This window comes from Anguilla anguilla, chromosome 9 (genome assembly GCF_013347855.1).
Source record: "Anguilla anguilla isolate fAngAng1 chromosome 9, fAngAng1.pri, whole genome shotgun sequence".
Taxonomy (NCBI): domain Eukaryota; kingdom Metazoa; phylum Chordata; class Actinopteri; order Anguilliformes; family Anguillidae; genus Anguilla; species Anguilla anguilla.
The window spans coordinates 48,889,156-48,907,602 of record NC_049209.1 but is presented as its reverse complement, the minus strand read 5'-3'; the positions used below and the strand labels follow the sequence as shown (position 1 = coordinate 48,907,602).

Here is an 18,447-nt window from a genome sequence, read left to right as displayed (position 1 = left end):
TATGTAGCCAGCCTGTTATTTATTTTTTATTTTTTTTCATGATAAATATTTTAATGCACTCTCTTGTTGTTGCACATATGAGCAAAAATGAAATGTCATAATTTAATAACAATAACAAATTAAACAAGCAAATTGCATAATATGGAAACTGCAGAATAAAAAAAAGAAGCTACAGGGTGTTATGAAAAATTCAGTTGCTGCAGTTCTGTCCCAAGGGTGTATTCACAAATATGGAAAGGTGTAGGACATAAACTATAAAGTACACTTTCCTTTCAAATATGCCAGCCATTAAACTTAACTGGTTTTGCATTCTATGCAGCCGTCAGGCCTGAGAGCAGATATTTTAGTGTGTGAACTGCTAGAACTGTTATGATTGCCACTTCATTCAGCAGAGCAGAGGCTCAATGTTTGCTGAAATATACTTGGGTTCAACTAAACTTTTAATTCCAGTGACAGCAGGCTTTTTGTATCATTCAGTGCTAATAACTTACTGCTTGTTTTCAATTTCCCCAGTAGCTGTTATCATGACAAGCTTGTCACTCTGTTGTGCACCAGTAACTGTGGTAATGGGCAGGCTTATTTGATTTCTGGGCGAACCTCCCAAGATACTAAATTAAACACAAAAAAATGAAATTAATCCTCCAGATTTGCACAGCAGCCAATTTCGCATGCACACACATTTTTAATGAGGCACGTTTTAAACATTCATGAGGGAAATCAACAGTGTTCTGTGCGTGTGGGAGGCAACATTATTAACTCTGAGTCTTGAATCCAAAGAAGCGCTTGATGGCAATTCAAGACTCTGGCAAATGGCAACGAGTAAACTTTCAAACAAGAATGTCCTCACACTGTTCTCTTTAGTGTACGGTAACAGCGAAGTAAGAGACAACAGCTGACAGTCGAAGTATCCTTCACCAACTCTGTCCGCCGCGCTCCAAACACAAGTCTAACGGAAGACTGGAGACTGCAGACGCTGTGCTGTTCTTCTCGTCGCTTCCTCCATGTCAGGGGTGTACGGATAAGGACCGATCCGTTTCAGGATTTTGTGCCAGCTCCTGCTCGCATTTGAATAGCTCACTCGTATCTTGATCTGACATTTGTACAAGCACCAGCTACAGTCATAGACTTTAAGGGCATCCTGGAGATTTTACTGTGCTCAAGTGCAGGACTGTAGCAGCAGTTTTTAGCGCTGTCAGAAAACTAAAACTAAGGTAACTAGTAGGAAGAAAAACCAGCACACGGGCCAGACCAGAGCTGTGTACTAGTGTTACAAGTCGTCACCACAGCAGGGGTGTCAAAATGAACAATATCAGGAGGAGTCAAACAAGGGTGCAGCAGTGTCTGCAGGTTTTTGTAGTTTCCTTTCAATCAGCTGCCAATCAGGGCCTGATTGAGAACAAGGTGTGTGGACTCCGTAACCCAGGGGTGTCCAATCTTATCCAGAAAGGGCCGGTGTGGGTGCAAGTTTTCGTTTCAGCCCAGCCCCACGACACCTGATTGAACCAATTAACCGATGATGGTCTTCAATCAAGACGACGGTGAGTAGAATCAGGTGTCTTAGTGCTGGGCTAAAACAAAAACCTGCACCCACACCGGCCCTTTTCGGATAAGTTTGGACACCCCTGCCGTAACCGATCAGCGACTTAAACGAAACACTCGTGCCGAGAACACCCCGAAAACCAGCGGGCGCTGCAGGGCCCCTCCAGGGCTGGAGTGTGACACCTGCCTGCGCATCGCAGCTTGTGTGCCTACGACCATTTTCATACGTCGACTTCTGAGGCTGCAGCTACGGCATTCTTCAGGGGGAGTTTGGCCACAAAATATCTGCTGCCACATCTTAATATGACAGGGGAAAGCTTTCCAAGAATTCTAAGACTTGATGCAATCAGCTAAAGATGTATTGTGTATGTAAAATATTTTCCCAGAAACAATCCATAATTGGAGTGCAGAAGAGAGGGTTTTAGCCCTACACTTCTGGTCTTTGAGTGCATGATCATCTTTGTTGATGTGCACTTCAAATTCTGTCGCAGTGATTGCACATTATTGTTCAGTAGCCCACATTGCGTTAGCAGCTAGTCCCTATATTGTTCTTTAGGGCTGTAATCACAAGGCTTACGTAAATATCAGAGTGAATATGCAACATTAAGGGCTTCTGTGCATCCAAGTGCAAACACAACCTTGTGACTTAGAAACAGGCCTATGGTTTTCCATAGAAGACTAATGTCATGTGTATTTTCAGTAAAAGAATACCTAGCATAAAGTAGGCATCTGCTCATGTTAACACGTTTTTTCACATACTATGTCAGTGGCATTTGTGTGCATGTAATAGAACTTCATCAGGTGGCACTTTGGTTGTATTTTTGGAGTGCAAATTATTTTGACCCCTAGCTTTTTGAGAAATATTATTACTCAAATATTACTTGAATAAAAAAAGGTTCAGTAAACTGTTTGAGCAGAAAATGTGAATTATTGTTAGTCTCATTTTATACAATAATTTTGTATAAATAACTCCTCTTGACTGTATGTGCATGTAGTTGTCCTCATGGTACACAAAATTAATGGCAAGGTTTCACAAAGATAAACTGGCACATAAATATTGGAGTCCCAAGGAGGTGAGAAATCTAGTCTAAATGGCTGAATAAAAGCTGCCATTCCCATCTTAGTCTTTCAAGCTTAAATCAGTAATGTTATTGGTGCAGTCATGAAAATAACCACATAATATATCCTCAACATGTAATACAAACCAAAATTACTTGGCCCAATAACCATTGTGATACTGCCCTCTGGTGGCAAATCAAGAGTTTACATGATCCACATTTGAGGGACCTTACTTGTAAAATTAATTTCTCACATGCAAGAACAGAGGGTCCTTCCATACAAATAAATACATAAAGCAATCTAGATTTTAAGTTGAATTGATAGGTCCACAGGTACATTTTGCACACTAATTATTTACAAAGATCTGCGAGTGTAGAATGTCCAAATAAAAACTGACAATTACTCAGAGTTTTTGTGTTTTTATTCAATTTATGTTACAATACCAAGACATAACCAATGGAATCATGACAGCAGGGCCTGTGAGGGGAGGAAAAAAAAGAGATTAAAAATAAGTAGACACTAAAGAGTTCCTAAGAGCACAATTATACTAGCATGCTTCTGTGAAATTATTCAGCACACAATTTTAATGAAAAAAAAACATACTATTCATTTCACAAGGCAAATCTTTGCTAATTACACACTGTATACTGTAAAGGCACTTCATTTCTAAATGTTAGACAACCATCTTCAGATTTTTTAAAACTACATAAGTTAGGATCAGGGGATCCATACAGTTCCGAACACCCTAACCAGCATAAATTAAAGCCCATGTCATTGCCTGTCCTGGTCTTTGGGGGGCACTCTGTATAGTATGCTGGTTTCCAGCCCAACTCAGGTCTGATACACTGACTGGGCTGCCAAATGAGCATAGATCCTGATTTAAATAAGTCAATATCCTGCTCGAGGTCAGTAAAAAGATGTGAAGTAGATCAACTGCACCTCTTCACTGAACTGACCACACAGATCACTCATAAATTTACCATTTCTCCACAACGAAGTGGCAATATTTTCAAGCACACTTTCCAAAAGCACATTTTACCCATTTCAAACAAACCTGCCTCCACCCAATCAAAGCACACATTTACCAAAACAGATTTAAAGTGCTTAGCACAGATGAGCACTGATAATCATGAACATGAGAGGCTTAAAAACCAGCATGGCTGGTGGTTTTCAGTGCCAAGATCGATTAAATTAGAATCAATTGATATAGTGCCCATTAATCCTTTAATTTGTGTGATCACAAAACAAATATGTGATTAGAATGTTCTAAACTGAACATTCTATTGCTGATGTAACAATCACTAGGGGTAACTGAAAGCCATGGAATTCTAGAACACTGATTTAAGATTTTTGGGGAAAAAAAATTCCAGAGCACCAACTCTTCAAAGGGCTAAAGGGACACTGTCGCAAAGACTTAAACAGGAAATGGGAAAAACTACACCTGAACCATCCCAAAACAAGTTTAAAAAAAAAAGCCAAGTGAGGTAATGAATGTGGGAAGAAAAGAAAACTGAACTAAAAAGAACTAAGATGGAGAAACAGCCACCCTATGGAGCTCTTCACAGATCATGCACCCACCTTCTATGCCTCCTTCTCAGGAACAGCTTCGTCTCCACCCTTGGTGTTTCTGGTGTAGATGATCTGTGCTCTGTGCTTTGACACAAGCTTGATCATGCCTAGATGGGTGAGAGAGAACATAAGTATGCACAGTCACACTACTAAAATAAATGATTTTCAGACAATGCAAATAGCCAAATACAATTATTCAAAACAAAGACAATCAAAATCCTACACTAACTTGGACCCATACAACATTAAACGTACTTAATACACTGGTTTAGAGAGCCCTGCATCGAAAGGAACTCCATCTTGGAAAAGAACCAAGAGCACTGACTGTCTGAAGACAATAATTTATTGCCTGGATGTTGTCCCCTGATCAATTTGTCCAATAACACGCAAACAACCTCTTACAGGTGTGGGGGCAAAGGGGAAATTAACAAAAGAAAGCCAAAATTTCATAATTCATTACTCTGGGAGAGGGTGTTTGCACACATGGCAAATTCACCCACAGATGCCTATAGCGGACAACAGAGAAACAAATCAAAATCTCTCCCAGACCGTTTCTCATGTAAGTTTCACTTACTGCCACATATAAAAATTTACCGGAATATTATAAAGGTTTGTTGACTGGTATGCTAGCAGTTTTCAACATGGTAATAAGAGTAACCTGCAAAACACAGTGTATAGGTTTCTTTACTTTATATGCAAGGCTGATAACTCAGGAATGGCAGTGTTAAGGCTGACAGGGGAGAGGAGAGGAAGGCCACAGGAATCGAACCTTTGAGAAGCAGCTCTTGGAGGGCAGCTCTGGCCAGGGAACCCCTGATCTTCAGCCTCTCGGACACCACGGCCGGTGTGATGAGTTTGTAGTTGGGCACTTCCTTGTACAGCTTGTCATAGGTGGCCTTGTCGAAGAGGACCAAGTTGTTGAGCTTGTCCCTCACCTTTCCCTTGGACCACTTCTACTCGGGACAGAAGGGAGAGAAGGGGGTCAAGGCCGAAGCAATGGAAAACTCACGAGGTGCACGTTCTGCTACAGTGGTAGAACACGACCTCGCGCAAACTGAAATGCAGAGCATCGCACACGGGCCTCGACCTCATCCAATTTAACCCCAATTAAAAACACTAGATAATGTCACTCGTAACGACGTTATAAAGTACCTTCTTCTTGGCTTTGCCTCCGGACTTGTTGACGGGGTCCTTGTCCTTTTTGGACTTGCCCGAATCCTTCTTCTTCTTGTCGTCCTTGGCAGGCTGTAGAAAACAAATAAGACATTTAGAACAGTGAACAACAAAAAGTTACTTAAAATAACTTCAGACACTCGCAAACTAAATCTCAAATGGCTAACGAAACACAACCAGCTAAATCAATCCACTAGCTCTAGATCTTCGAGTAAAATTAACTCCGATACATAACGTTAGTTGTGAACAGTGCATTTATATGAAACAGACAATTTGCTTTAAAAAGCAAGTGACAAAAATGTCCTTCGATACTCGCAAGCGAGATTGCAATATTGAGGGTTACGATGTTTTAACATAAAATTAAAAGCGACAATCGGAAGTAACAGAAAGCTATGCACGTTAGCGCCACACGTGCTCTATTTGGGGGAATTTACACTTTGCTAACGTTAGCTAGCTGTCCACTTCTATATATTCAAGATCGTTTAATAATAGTCTACAGTAAATCGCTTATTAGATAAAATGTATTAGATTAATTTCACGCGGATCCACATTATACTAGCTAGCTCGCTAACTAGGCCTCACCCACGTTGCAAGCAAGTTAGCTCCATACAACAGTCATGGACCATACGAAACGTGAGAGCTACGGACTGAAGAATGTATAAAAAATGAAATGATAAAAGGCTAACACTAACAAATTTATACCCCTCAACAATAAACGAGTCTTTATGCACTTCTTAATACCAACTTTATAAACAATGATGCGCAAATACGTTGAATTATTCCTTTATTAATAGATCCAAGTCTCTCACCATGTTGCACCTCCGTCGAGATATCGGGAGAGAGAGGAAGTCCAACCCTTTGTCGAGCCCCTAGGACAACCCGTACCGGATATACAAATGAAACAGTGATATCTGGGAAATAGAGTTTTTGCATACCACTTTTGTGTCGCACAGCTGGTGAAACCAATGAAACTGAAAACTATATTATGGAACGGAATTTAATATAATCAGCATCTCATGTTTTAGAAGATGTACAGACGCGCATGCATCAATATAACATTCAGTCAGTCGTTGGTAAAAAATATTTGCTAAAATTAATTCACAAAGAAATATCTTAACAGAGATTTGCATGAAAAAATTGTACAGACTAGCCTTTGTGCAAATTTGAACAATTCACTAAAAAAAAAATAAAAACAAGAAGTAAACATCCAGTTTTTTATTAGCAATTTTTCGGTATGTGGCACAGGTTATAATTTACAACAAGCTATGGTATATGCGATGATTTAGCAGACAGGGGCTCAGTTTCACTGCAAGAACAGAAACAAGAGATGTGCCCCGTATCTTGCCGAGTGCCCCCTACCACCAGTAAGGGCAAACAGCCTCTAAAGTGACTGGGTGAAAAAGGTTCCTCAGTTGTAGGGATCACCAGCTGGGTTGTCATGACTACCCCTGTTCGCACCATTGATGTTATGGGTGAGTCCATTTCCTGCAGTGATGTCATGGCAGAGTCCCCTTCCTCCAGTGGTGTCATAGGTGTGTCTGTTTCTACCAGTGATGTCATGACAGTCTCCATGAGTTTTAATGACAGTTTTCACCTGGGTGACAGTAGAAGGATCGGGGCAGTGTAGGCAGGCGTGAGGAGGGCATTGGCGGTGGCGGTGCTGTCCGTGGCGCTGTTCCTCCTCAGGGCGGCCTGCAGGGCCCCAGGGAAGCCGGTCTGCTCCAGCAGGTCCCTGTGGAGCACCCCCACCATGCTAACCCTGGCCCAGCCCCACCACCACAACCCAAATGGTTTCACAAATCTGTAGAACGCAGGGACAGTAAGAGGTGCCAAAGAGCAAACTGAGATGGCAAAGAAAAATAATTTATTGTATTTTTTTGTGATGCTGTTATCTAACAAGTTTAGTGCTCAAAAAGCCATAAATAATACTTATTCATTAACAGTTCCATCTATACAGATTCTAACAGAACCATATCGCATCAATAGATGCAGCTTATATGACTCTGTAGTGTTGCAATTAACAACTGGTTTCATCACTCAGTCATCTACTGTGAGTCTGTAGAAATGGATAGTTGTGCAATACATTGTCATGTTCTGGCCATGAATACATTTACACGGGTCTCATTCCAGTCATAGCCTAGCATTCCACACAACGTTCATCAAACACAAATTATATTTTGAAGAAAGAACAAAAAGTGTACTGGCATATTGAAATATCACAAAAGCAAAACCTTATTTTTTCAGATTTACAAACACAAAACAGGTCATTTTGAATCTGAGGGGATTCAGTCTAAGGTATGGTTTTTCTAAGGTACACTTAATCTTCAAGGCAAAAATTATTTTTATATTATTTTTTAAAACTATTTTCAGGTTAAAAGGTTGACTAAAATTAAGCTGACATACAAATTGCAAAGTACCAGCTCATATTCATTATATTAAAAACAAAATGGGTGGAGACAGACTCCAGTCCTCGAGGGCCATAGTGTCTTCTGGTTCAACACTTAAGAGATTTATTTAAGGAATCATTGGGGTAAAGATTCCTGACATCTTGTTAAAAAAAATGGCTGCTAATTAAAAAGAATCTACGAAAACCTGCAGACACTGTGGCCCGCCAGGACTTTGAAACTCCTCAGTTAGACTGAATCCCCCTACAGTGCCACATCATTTACACTGAAAGGAGATTTAAAAACAAATAAATGAAAACCCTTTAAACATTCACATTTTAAAGGCAAAACATATTGGCCAAAATGAATAAAAGTACCACTGTATTTCACAAACATAATGTAATATGTAAACCTTAATGTAAACTCAGCTCTTGCTCTTCTTTTCCCTCATTATCTTTAAAATGTAATGTAATGTAGCTAAAATGTAATCTGTAATAATGAAAAAGTAGTTTTACTGCTGGTGAATACATGTATAAACTGGCAATGTTATAAGACAAGTATGCACATTGAATGAGGATTACGTTCTCACTATCATTAATTAAACTAAGTGGAGAATAAACCAGACGTACTACATTCCATAGACATAGATAAGGGTTTCAGGCCCATTTATAGTATTTAAGAAGTAAATTACATTCAAAATCTGGTCGTCAGTGCTTGAAATCGATGTTGCGTTGCACAGTGGTGGACCAGCTGTGCTTTCCATAGGTAGATAGTGTACAGTAAGTCTAAAACGCATCTAAAATAAATACGGACAAATACTAGGACTGTGTGCAGGACTGGCATGCATTATGAATGACCTTTCGGTCATTTAGGTTCAAACTGCATTCTGGGTCATGTTGTTTTGACCTCATGTTCACAGTTGTCAAGTTACAGTATCGTACTGTAGACATGAGGCTATCCTTCATGAGTGTTTCCTACACTGAGTGTAACTGATGGTGCTGAAAATTGTGGAACGTTATTTATGTGTTTGATAATGGACATTATTTACACCCTCACGTTGCTCATTTACACATCATAACCTTTATCACTTTCGTCATTGTTATTACTTTTTTACACTAACGATTATTCTTCAATATGCTTTGGGTTAAACCACACTGGCAGTGTAGTGTTTATAATGTACCTTTCTAAGGCTGTTTGGAGAGAATATGTATTACAATAAAAGCTTTTGCATCGTCTTCTGCAGAGCCTCACCAACTTTCATGCATCACAGTTTAAAGGTTATTGCCAAACATATTAAAACTGGTGAAGCTTTACAATTGAGACAGTGTGAGCACTTTTCAGTATTCTTCAGGGTTGTATTTACAGAAATTTGATCGGCTGATTCTGCCACCCCTTCTGGGAGACCTATCACAGAGTGCAGAGTAAGCTTCTACAGGGGACTGATTGGCTGTGACAGTGGCTGGACTCTCCTCATTGGCAGTGGAGTGTCATGTGGTCTGGGGGATCAGTCGATCTTCTCGGGCACGGCCCCCATCTTGGTGCGGATGTTCCGGAGCAGGAAGAAGCCGACGGTCGTCACGGCGCAGACCACCTCCGCTACCCAGAAAGCCATGTCCCAGCTGTGGTGCTTGGCAATGGTGCTGAACGGCAGCCCAGCAAGGAAGCCACCAACTGACATTGGCACAAAAACAAGGACACACAGTGTCAGTGACTCGAAGCACCATGAGTGCCCCTTGTGGAGAATCCTCAGCCTGCTAAACGTAAGAAAGTGAGTGAGTGAGTGAGTGAGTGAGTGTGTGAGTGAGTGAGTGAGTGAGTGAGTGAGTGTGCCAGTGAGTCAGTAAGTGATATTTATTCTGGACATTAAAAAGCAAAAAGAGTATAATTACCATTTGCCATCAGGGCAACAATAGCGTGTGATGTCCCACAGTAGTTTGAAGGTGCACTCTCACTGGCTATCACACCGATCAATGCGATTGGTCCACAGGATGAGAAACCAAAAAGGGCTCCCAGAGAGAGAATCCAGATCTGGGGCGGCACAGCGAGAAAGCAGTGATAAACGAACACATACACACACATAGACTTACATACACCGCACACATGCACACACACACACACACACACACACAACCACACTCACACACACACACACACACACACACACATACACTTACATACACCACACACACACATACACACAAACTCACTCACATACACACACACACACACACATATACACACACACACACACTGGAGAGATAGAGAGAAGAAGAGAGAGAAGAGGGAGACGATACCTCTTGTTCCGATAAACCCGTGAGGACAGAGAAAGGGTGAAGTGCCTCCATCCAAATGGGAACTTCCTGTGTAAACAAACGGGCAAAGATTAAACTCCAATCAGACCCACTGCATCAGGGTAGGGGCCACATATTAAACAGCAACTGTGTCAACGTGATACAGTCAGTGTTTCAAATTTTTAGAAGACGCATACTTTCAAAGGCACGTTCTAGAAAATGCTAAATACTTGTCCAAATCAGTAGGACATAGAAAAACACTACAGCATTGCCAAGTACTGAAAAAGTACAGTAGATCCTAAAATCTCTTAAAAATTAGTAATTTTTTATTGAATGATAGGAAAACCGAAGTAAAATTTACTGCTGACCTTTGTGTCTGGACTGACGGTGACCCGGAAGAGGTACATGGACACGTACATCCCAACCATCATGGAGATGAGGAGGCCGTGGCGAGGGTTGCCGTGGCTACGCAGTCCTTGCTGCAAAGGACGTGATGCATTACAAGGAATTAAAACTCCTACATACGCAGCAGGAGGAAGAGCGTTCAGCGATGTGAATATCAGTGCATACAAAATAACCATTATGAGGCTCTGCCTGATAAATGGAGTAGGCTGTTAGCTAGTGGCTCTTAAAAATGATGTCATGTGATGACGTCCCCAGGATGGGAACCACTCACCCGGGCGACAGCCTTGTCGGACAGGTATCCCGCGGCGACGCTACCCACCAGCCCCCCGATCTCCAGCGCACTCATGTAGGAGCTGCCTATGGGGAGGTCAAAGGGACGACATAGTCACAAACCAACAAGCCAGCGCACTCAACTGAACAGCACTCTGGGAAACAAGACAATAAGCCTTTAATTAACTAACTCCCATCAATGTCCCTTTGTTCTGACAGAACTCAAATATGTACTGTAGTCTATTCTGTTAATCCCTTATCAAGCACATTGTCATTGATGTGAAGCACCATGAGTGCTAATAGCGCCCCCTTGTGGTCTGATGAACATGAGTGAATGAGTGTGAATGAGTGAGTGAGTGAGGAGGGAGTGTGTGAGAGAATGAGTGAGTGTGACAAGCCAGGTCCATGAGGTGCTTCACATCTAAAAAATAATTGATGTAACAAATGTTTTTTTTTTTTTTTATCTCAATAAAATTCCCCCTTAACCTTCATACATTTGACGGCCTTACCCATGAGAACGGACTGGCCCTTCTCCTGTATGAGGAAGAGCTGGCCCCAGTCGGTGCAGGCCGTCTTCACGCCGAACACCATGAGGAAGGCCATGGAGAGCAGCCACAGGTAGGGGGACAGGAGGAACTCTTTCAGCGTGCTCTCCTGACTGGAACCTGGAGTTGGGGGGGGACGGGGGGGGGGAGAAAGCCTTTAGGCCCCTCCTGAACTCACACTCACAGGCCTTCCATGGGGGGGTGAGGGGGTGTTCACCACGTTCATCGCGTCACGGTGAGATGTTGCAAATTGCCGAGCTGTAACTTGACCGGCCCTGTTCCTGGAGATCCACACGTCCTATCGGTTTTCACTCCGACCATAATTTGGCACACCTGACTCTACGTACCATTTAGTAGCTCAGCGAGATCTCTAGCTGTTCAGTGAGGTGTGATTTGTTAGGGCTGGTGTGAAATCCTACAGGACACCCTCTCCAGGAGCAGGGTTGGGCAGCCCTGCCCTAGCTGTTGTGTGAGGTGTGTTTTTAAGTGTATTACTGTATATAGGTTATGATAATTAGCACAGTTCATAAGCCAAGAGGTAAAACTAATTAGTGAAATCGGCTAGCTGAGTTTCACCAATCACCACGCTGTACACCCGTGACCTCACAGTACCCACTCACCTCCTTTGCCCTTCTTGGCCGCGGGCTGGATGTTGGGCAGGCCCACGTCGGCCGGCTCGTTCTTGATGAAGAGGAGGCAGAGGACGGAGATGGCCATGCAGACCATCCCGGAGTAGGACAGCGTGGTCCTCCAGCTGTAGCTGTGGGCCATCACCGCGGCGACGATGGGTCCCAGCCCCCCCGCCAGGTTCATGCTGCAGGACAGTACCGCCCACCATGTTCCGAATTGGGACGGCTCGTACCACTGGGGAAGAGAAGGGCGGGACGCCCACAGGGAAGCGTTTGGGAGAAGATCTGGGACACTAACATGGCAGCTTTTGTACAGGAAGCAAAATATTTCGGGACCCCACAATCGGTCTTTAAATCGGTAAACCGCTCACAAAGTTCACAAATGGGGTCCGTGACATCATGCAAAATCTGTTTTATTGGATAAGCCACAAAAAACAAGACTATATTCAAGTGTATTTTTTTGTATTACATCAGAGAACACTTATCTTTCACTCTCCTACGCTCAGTTGTGCGTGCCGGTAGCCTATTAATATTAGCCCTTACTCTGTCAGAGTGCCTGACTTTCCCAGGAGCAAACTTGAATTTGGCAGCTGACAGAGGACCAAATGGCGCAATCTCTGGAGTGCGTCTTTCTAATGCCTCGATCATCCAGAGGTCTAAGACCGCGCGTGAGTCCGCCCAAGCCGAAGACAGGGCCGCTAATCGCAATCGCAGCTGCTCGCTATTGTCTCCTTTATGGAGAGATCCCCCCCGTCTCTAAACCTAAATAAGACACAGCCGGGGGTGGCTATAAATATCGCAGGCGGTAACACGAGCCGTGACCTCCCCTCACCCCGAAACACTGAACACATTCCAAAGAGCATTCATTCTATTTATTTCTTCCTTCTAGTGTCACACCGGTGACTCGTGTTGGTACACACTGGATTGTGAATGGGGGTCTCCAATAAATTGAAGTTATGTCTAAGGATACTCCAAATGCTCTCAAGAGGTAAACATGGTTTTGTCCACGCGTAATAAATAAACAGTAATGTTGTGTTCATCTCTCTTACTATACCATTATGAATATAAGGATTCTATTGTCATCTTCGTAAACATATCATATGTGGCACATTACTATTTACTGCTATTGACACTACGATATTTTATATTTAGGTGTTGCTATTTCATATTTTGCCACATATTATACAGCAAGCACTTATTTGTTTAATACTGAGCTTAATGAACTGAATGTTTATATTACAGTTTATATTATAGTTTATATTTACAAGTGCTGGAAAACTACACATTTCAAAGAGGGGAATCCTTAATACATTGCCATAGATTTAATGTATATATGTCCCATGTACATACAGAAGGGTGACAAATTAAAAAGCCAACATAAAGTGTCTTAGTAAGGTGTTGGGCCACCACGAGCCACCAGAACAGCTTCAATGCAACTTGGCATAAATTCTACAAGTCTCTGGAACTCTACTGGAGGGATGGAACACAATTCTTACAAAAGATTGCCTCATTTGGTGTTTTGATGATGGTGGTGGATGCTGGCCTGCTCAGCATATTTAAAACATGCCACAGAGCATGACAGGATGTTAATTGCTTAACTGTATCATGCAGTACACCTGTATGAAAGCATCTGCATTCGTTATGTCTCTCCACTCATTTATTCAAGTGTTTCCTTTAATTTGTCACCCATCTGTACATATCTTATTACTTGTTTACAGGCGAAATGTGGCTCTTTATGGATTTGAACATGACACTGTGAGCATGTGATGCTAATGACTCAGCTGGCATTAGCGAGTGTGACTGACGCTTGATAAAGGCTGTGCCAAGCCATAAAGATCAAGGTTGACCATTTCAGTCACAGGGGCCTCCTTCAGAGAGACTGACCAATGGCAAAGAGCCAGATCACAGGAGACAGGACGAACAAACTGCTGCCTCTACATGATGCTTTCTGCTCTTTTTTGTGTTATTCGGCTTTTCGGTGAAGGATTGATTTGAAACTCAAACGCATGACGTGCTTAGCACTAATCCATCCCATAATGAAGTCTTCTCTAACTTCAGGGCCTTCTGCTTTCTGTTGTCACCTTAATATAAGTGAACCGGTACAGATCCAAGATAACCAAGTGAGGTGAGTTAACTGTTAATTGATTGCTTTAATTCAGGGGTTTCAACTCCAGGCCGAGAGGGCTGCAGTGTCTGCTGGTATTTGTGGTTTCCTTGCAATCAGCAGCCAGTTAAGGCCTTGAGAACAAGCTGTGTGGACTCTTTAGCCAATCAGTGACTTCAGTTTATCACTCGTGCAGAAACGCACTGAAACCCAGCGGACAATGCAGCCCTCCAGGACTGGAGTTTGGCATCCATGCTTTAATTGATGAAGTGCTGAGTAGCAACAAGCACCAGCAGACTGCGTGGCTCTCCGGGACCAGAGCTGCAGTGGTACATGGAGACACAGACCTTTAAAGCAGAATTTAATCTTAGCCTCAGAGAGAAGTAGAATCTACTGGCTTTTTTTTAGCCTTAAAATCAGCGACCATTCAGATTCAGATCAAAGATCCCAGGTCAGGTAAAGTAACCGTCCTCAAACTCCTTTAATTGCTCAAATAGGCTTAAGTGCTGAGTAACACCGAACACCGAGCATAACCTGCTGCTCACCTCGGGCAAGAGAGAATGCGACTGAGCACGTGCACAGGCGTGCGTTACTGAAGGGGGCCACCAGGGGGCGGCAGCCTTACCTTGCGCAGCACCTTCCCGCAGGGGGGCCACCCCAGGCCCTGGCCCAGCCCGTTGACGAACCACAGCCCGGCGAACAGGGGCACGGTGGAGGACCAGGAGAAGACCACGTTGACGGCGCCCACCGCGAAGAGACCGAGGGAGAACAGCCAGCGGGCGCTCATCTGGTCGGACAGCACGCCGCTGATGAACTTACTGATGGCGTAGGCCAGAGTCTGGCTGCTGGTGATGAGGCCTGGGGAGGGGGCGGGGCCAGACAGACAGACAGACAGACAGACAGACACACGCACAGTCAACATAAGAACACTGGCCAGAGCCTGGGGCCTGTATCACAAAGCAGGATTACTTTACTCGGTGCAGTTATCAAGCTTTTCACGAATTAGGATTACTGAGTTAGCTGGATAACTGCGCTGAGTAAAACCCGGAATAGCTCATTTTTCTTTCAGTCCATGTTCCAGATTTGGGAGCGTTCTGAGTTTTACTCAGTGCAGTTATCCAGCTAACACAGTAATCTAGCTTTGTGAAACAGGGCCCAGGTCATAACAATTTATGCAAGCCCTCTTCCACAAAGGTGCCCATCTACAGTCCTTTGAGGTAGTCTAGAACTTCCATGTCTTACTTATCCACTTCCTGTTAAGCATTACCATGTGACTCCATTCATAATTTACAATAACTGCTGTGGTCTGGTCATGACAAATCATGCTAGAGTTTTACATTCTAGGTTGTTAGCATTACATTTCCATCACATCAACACAACATCAAAGGTTCTAAGATACGGTAAAGACATAACACTCAAATGTAGAGTGTAGTGAGGTCTTACTAACCCAAGTCATCCTTGTCGAGCTCGATCTCATCCATCACCGAGGGCATGACGAAGGAAAAGGTCTTCCTGTTGAAGTAGTACAGGGTGTAGCCCACAAACATGGCCAGGAAGATGCTGACGCGGTAGTACCCGTAGCCTGTCGCACCCATGACTTCACCAGCAGTAAAAGAAAACTTATTTTTAGAAATAATTATAATAAATAAATTATATGGGAAAAATCCCTCTTCTTGATCCAAGCACAGGAACTGGAACTCATGCAGAAGTGGGAAGCACCATTAGACTGTATCAAATGGCCAAGTGCGGAGAGTACTTTAAGTGACATACAGTGATGCAATCAGGAGTGTGAAAGGTCAGTGGTTAATCTTGCTGATGTAAGGAGTGTTCTGTTGCTCTTTTCCCTTTCAAAAGAAACAACGAGGAGGCGAGGAGTAGAAATTAACATTCGTCCATGTTCACTCCTTATCTGCGTCATGTGTTGTTAGGTAAAATTCAGGAGGGGGGCGGGGGGGAAGGGGGTTCTACAGTAATGTCTCGGGACAGGGGTTGCCAGTTTGGTTCCAGCTGGAGTCGTTCCGTTCTTCCTCTCCTGGGAAGCGTTTATATTTCCGCTCCACGGATGTTGTCTTGGGTGCTTCTCGGTCTGTCCAGTTAATGTGCAGTCTGAACCCGGCAGGACCTGCACGCCCACTAGAAGACCCGTTCAGAACAGGGGAATGTAGAGGCTGTAACGGAAAACCTGTAAGGGAAACAGGTGGTATTCAGAACAGATCCCCCAGTCTGTTCCATGCAGCACATAATAAACACACAAGCTTCATGCTTCAGAGACAGAAAAAAAAATCAGGAGAAAGAGAGGGTAGTAGATGAGAAAGGGGAAGTATTTTTATCACTTCCTTGAGTATTGCTCTTAAGATACAATTGAATGGGGTTTTATAGTACAAGGACAGTTCCAAGACAGTTATAAATTCCAGGACTGGCTACAGTACATTTTTGTCAGCTTAGTTGGAAATATTTTAATTAACAGTACTAAAAATGAAATAAATGCTCTGCTATCTAAATGCGATGTAAAAGGAAGAATTTGTTTTATGTAGATTAAGAGTTTGTTTTGACAGGATTTGCATTAGACGTTTATTGTAAAGATAAACCCAATAATCAGCATCTAATCTTAAACTGGGAAAGTTTGCGTAACTGTGGAGACAAAATGTAATCGTGTTCCTGTGAAACTTGCCGAAAGTTCAAAACTTCTACTGTATAATCTGTGACTTTCACCACCTAATATTTAATAAACAAAGTTTTGATCCTATAGTTACGATTCAGATGCATATAAAAATGTGGCCATCGACCAATGCATTTATATCTGGGCCAATTGTGCTCATCAGAATCATGAAAACTTATGAAAAAGAATAGTGTCTTTCTTTTTATCACTTGGGTTCCATAAAAACGTCGGACCACGTTTCCATAGCCAATAAATAAATAAATAAATAAATAAATAAAAGTAAAACTTTATTGGAGAAGTTCTATCTCTAGCACTTTCTGGAATTTAATCCCCTTTCCATTGTTTCAGAGAAAACGCAATTATTTCCTCTCGCGTCTCTGAACAGCACAGTGTGTTCTCTCAGTTTTGGTAAACTTCCAAGTCACCCAAATTTCCCAAATAAATTTAAGCAGGGCGCACACGCCTGGAAGGAGGATAAAGGACAAGAGGACAAGACGGGCTAAAAGAGGAATACAGTTCTCACCACTATCTTCACGGACCTGCTAACAGTTGGCAGCGATTCTTAATGAAGAGGAACGGGCATCGATGGACACACTGCGTTTCACTTTTTGGTCTTGCTCGGACAGTGTCCTGAAATAGGACATAGATGTTATTCTAGATGGGAACCTTAACCTCAGCGATCAAGGTCCAGCACCTGCCAAATAACGAATTGCCAAACGCACGCTTAAAATAATTACACCACGGCATTAACTCCTTAAACCAGTTTATATAACTGCATTATAGCCTAAAACATAAGCTTGTCCAGACGAAGCTTGTCTTATTTTGGCAAAAATTACAGGACATGAACGCGCTCTGTTCTTCACTAAATTGCTCTTCACATATGGATATAAAATGTTACGACAATCTGACATTTTAAATAATGAAAAATCCCTTTTATAAACAATTGTAGGCCATGTTCTACACGCAATATTTCACGAGTTATTTATAAAGTAATTTATCTGGAATTTAAATGTAATTTTATAACGGTACGAAACGTTTATGTTTAGGGAAGTATAACAATTCAATCATTTAAATAACTGTCTAGTGCAGGTCTATCTCAATGACAATACAGATAGGCGATGGCTAGGCTATACGAAATAGCATCTTCAAGCAATTGTGTCCAACACGAAACATAAATAGGAATCCGTAGGAAACGTAGGCTTCGGAAAATGACAACGTAGCCTAATGATAGTTACCGCATGCAATTAAGGCTTCTCAATGAAATCAGTAAATCCAATAGAGACCATTTACTAGAAATTGCATGCGAAATTAAGCAAATGCATACAGTTTACGTGGTTAAGATCTAAACATGACTTAAAGGGCATAATTTGCACGTAAATGTATTTTCAACAATGAAGGTAGAAATTCTCTGTAACAGCTATTATTTAGAGGACAACTTTAAGAACGGTACCTCTCTGCGACCGTGCTTCTTTCTCCCGGCTGTCGTAACAAGCCACCCGGCCAGGAACTCCCTCCCTAAAGTGGGCGGGGACTGGAGAATGCTGCTGTCAGTCTTTCCGCTGAGCATCCTTAAAGCGCGTGGACTGTGCCCACTGAACTGTATGATTCATCGACCGTGCCTGCTGCGGCGTATGCCATGCACGCGCACGCGCACGCGAACTCATGCGGCCAGAAGTGGAATACGCGCTTGCTGCCCTGTCGCCTCTGCATAACATCGGCTATTTAATTTGATGTACCATTTGTAGCCCCGCTTTGATATAATCATACAGTCTGTAGGCACCATATAGTATAGGCTACATCCAAAATAAGAAGATGTGCGT

At 42.6% G+C, this 18,447-nt stretch overlaps 2 protein-coding genes across 5 annotated transcripts; both read right to left on the bottom strand.

Moving 5' to 3' along the window:
- Positions 1-3,001: 3,001 nt before the first annotated feature.
- On the bottom strand, positions 3,002-6,234 carry LOC118235103 (40S ribosomal protein S25-like). Its single transcript, XM_035432121.1, has 5 exons — positions 6,150-6,234; positions 5,320-5,412; positions 4,937-5,120; positions 4,177-4,274; positions 3,002-3,075 (listed from the first exon to the last, which is right to left on the bottom strand). The coding sequence occupies exons 1-4, from the start codon at positions 6,150-6,152 to the stop codon at positions 4,180-4,182; spliced, it is 375 nt and encodes a 124-aa protein (XP_035288012.1). The 5' UTR covers positions 6,153-6,234; the 3' UTR covers positions 3,002-3,075; positions 4,177-4,179.
- Positions 6,235-7,187: 953 nt separating this feature from the next.
- Positions 7,188-18,215, bottom strand: LOC118235115 (glucose-6-phosphate exchanger SLC37A4-like). 4 transcript variants are annotated; one of them, XM_035432147.1, is made up of 11 exons: positions 18,078-18,215; positions 17,151-17,257; positions 15,416-16,150; positions 14,594-14,826; positions 11,856-12,099; positions 11,200-11,355; positions 10,692-10,777; positions 10,384-10,494; positions 10,019-10,084; positions 9,614-9,752; positions 7,188-9,395 (listed from the first exon to the last, which is right to left on the bottom strand). In XM_035432147.1, the coding sequence occupies exons 3-11, from the start codon at positions 15,561-15,563 to the stop codon at positions 9,229-9,231; spliced, it is 1,350 nt and encodes a 449-aa protein (XP_035288038.1). In that variant the 5' UTR covers positions 15,564-16,150; positions 17,151-17,257; positions 18,078-18,215; the 3' UTR covers positions 7,188-9,228. The 4 variants fall into 4 exon arrangements, with proteins under 4 accessions (XP_035288038.1, XP_035288040.1, XP_035288039.1 ...); XM_035432149.1 differs by having other exon boundaries at positions 9,229-9,395; positions 17,167-17,257; XM_035432148.1 differs by lacking the exon at positions 18,078-18,215 and adding an exon at positions 17,863-18,033 and having other exon boundaries at positions 9,229-9,395.
- Between the last annotated feature and the right edge of the window lie 232 nt (positions 18,216-18,447).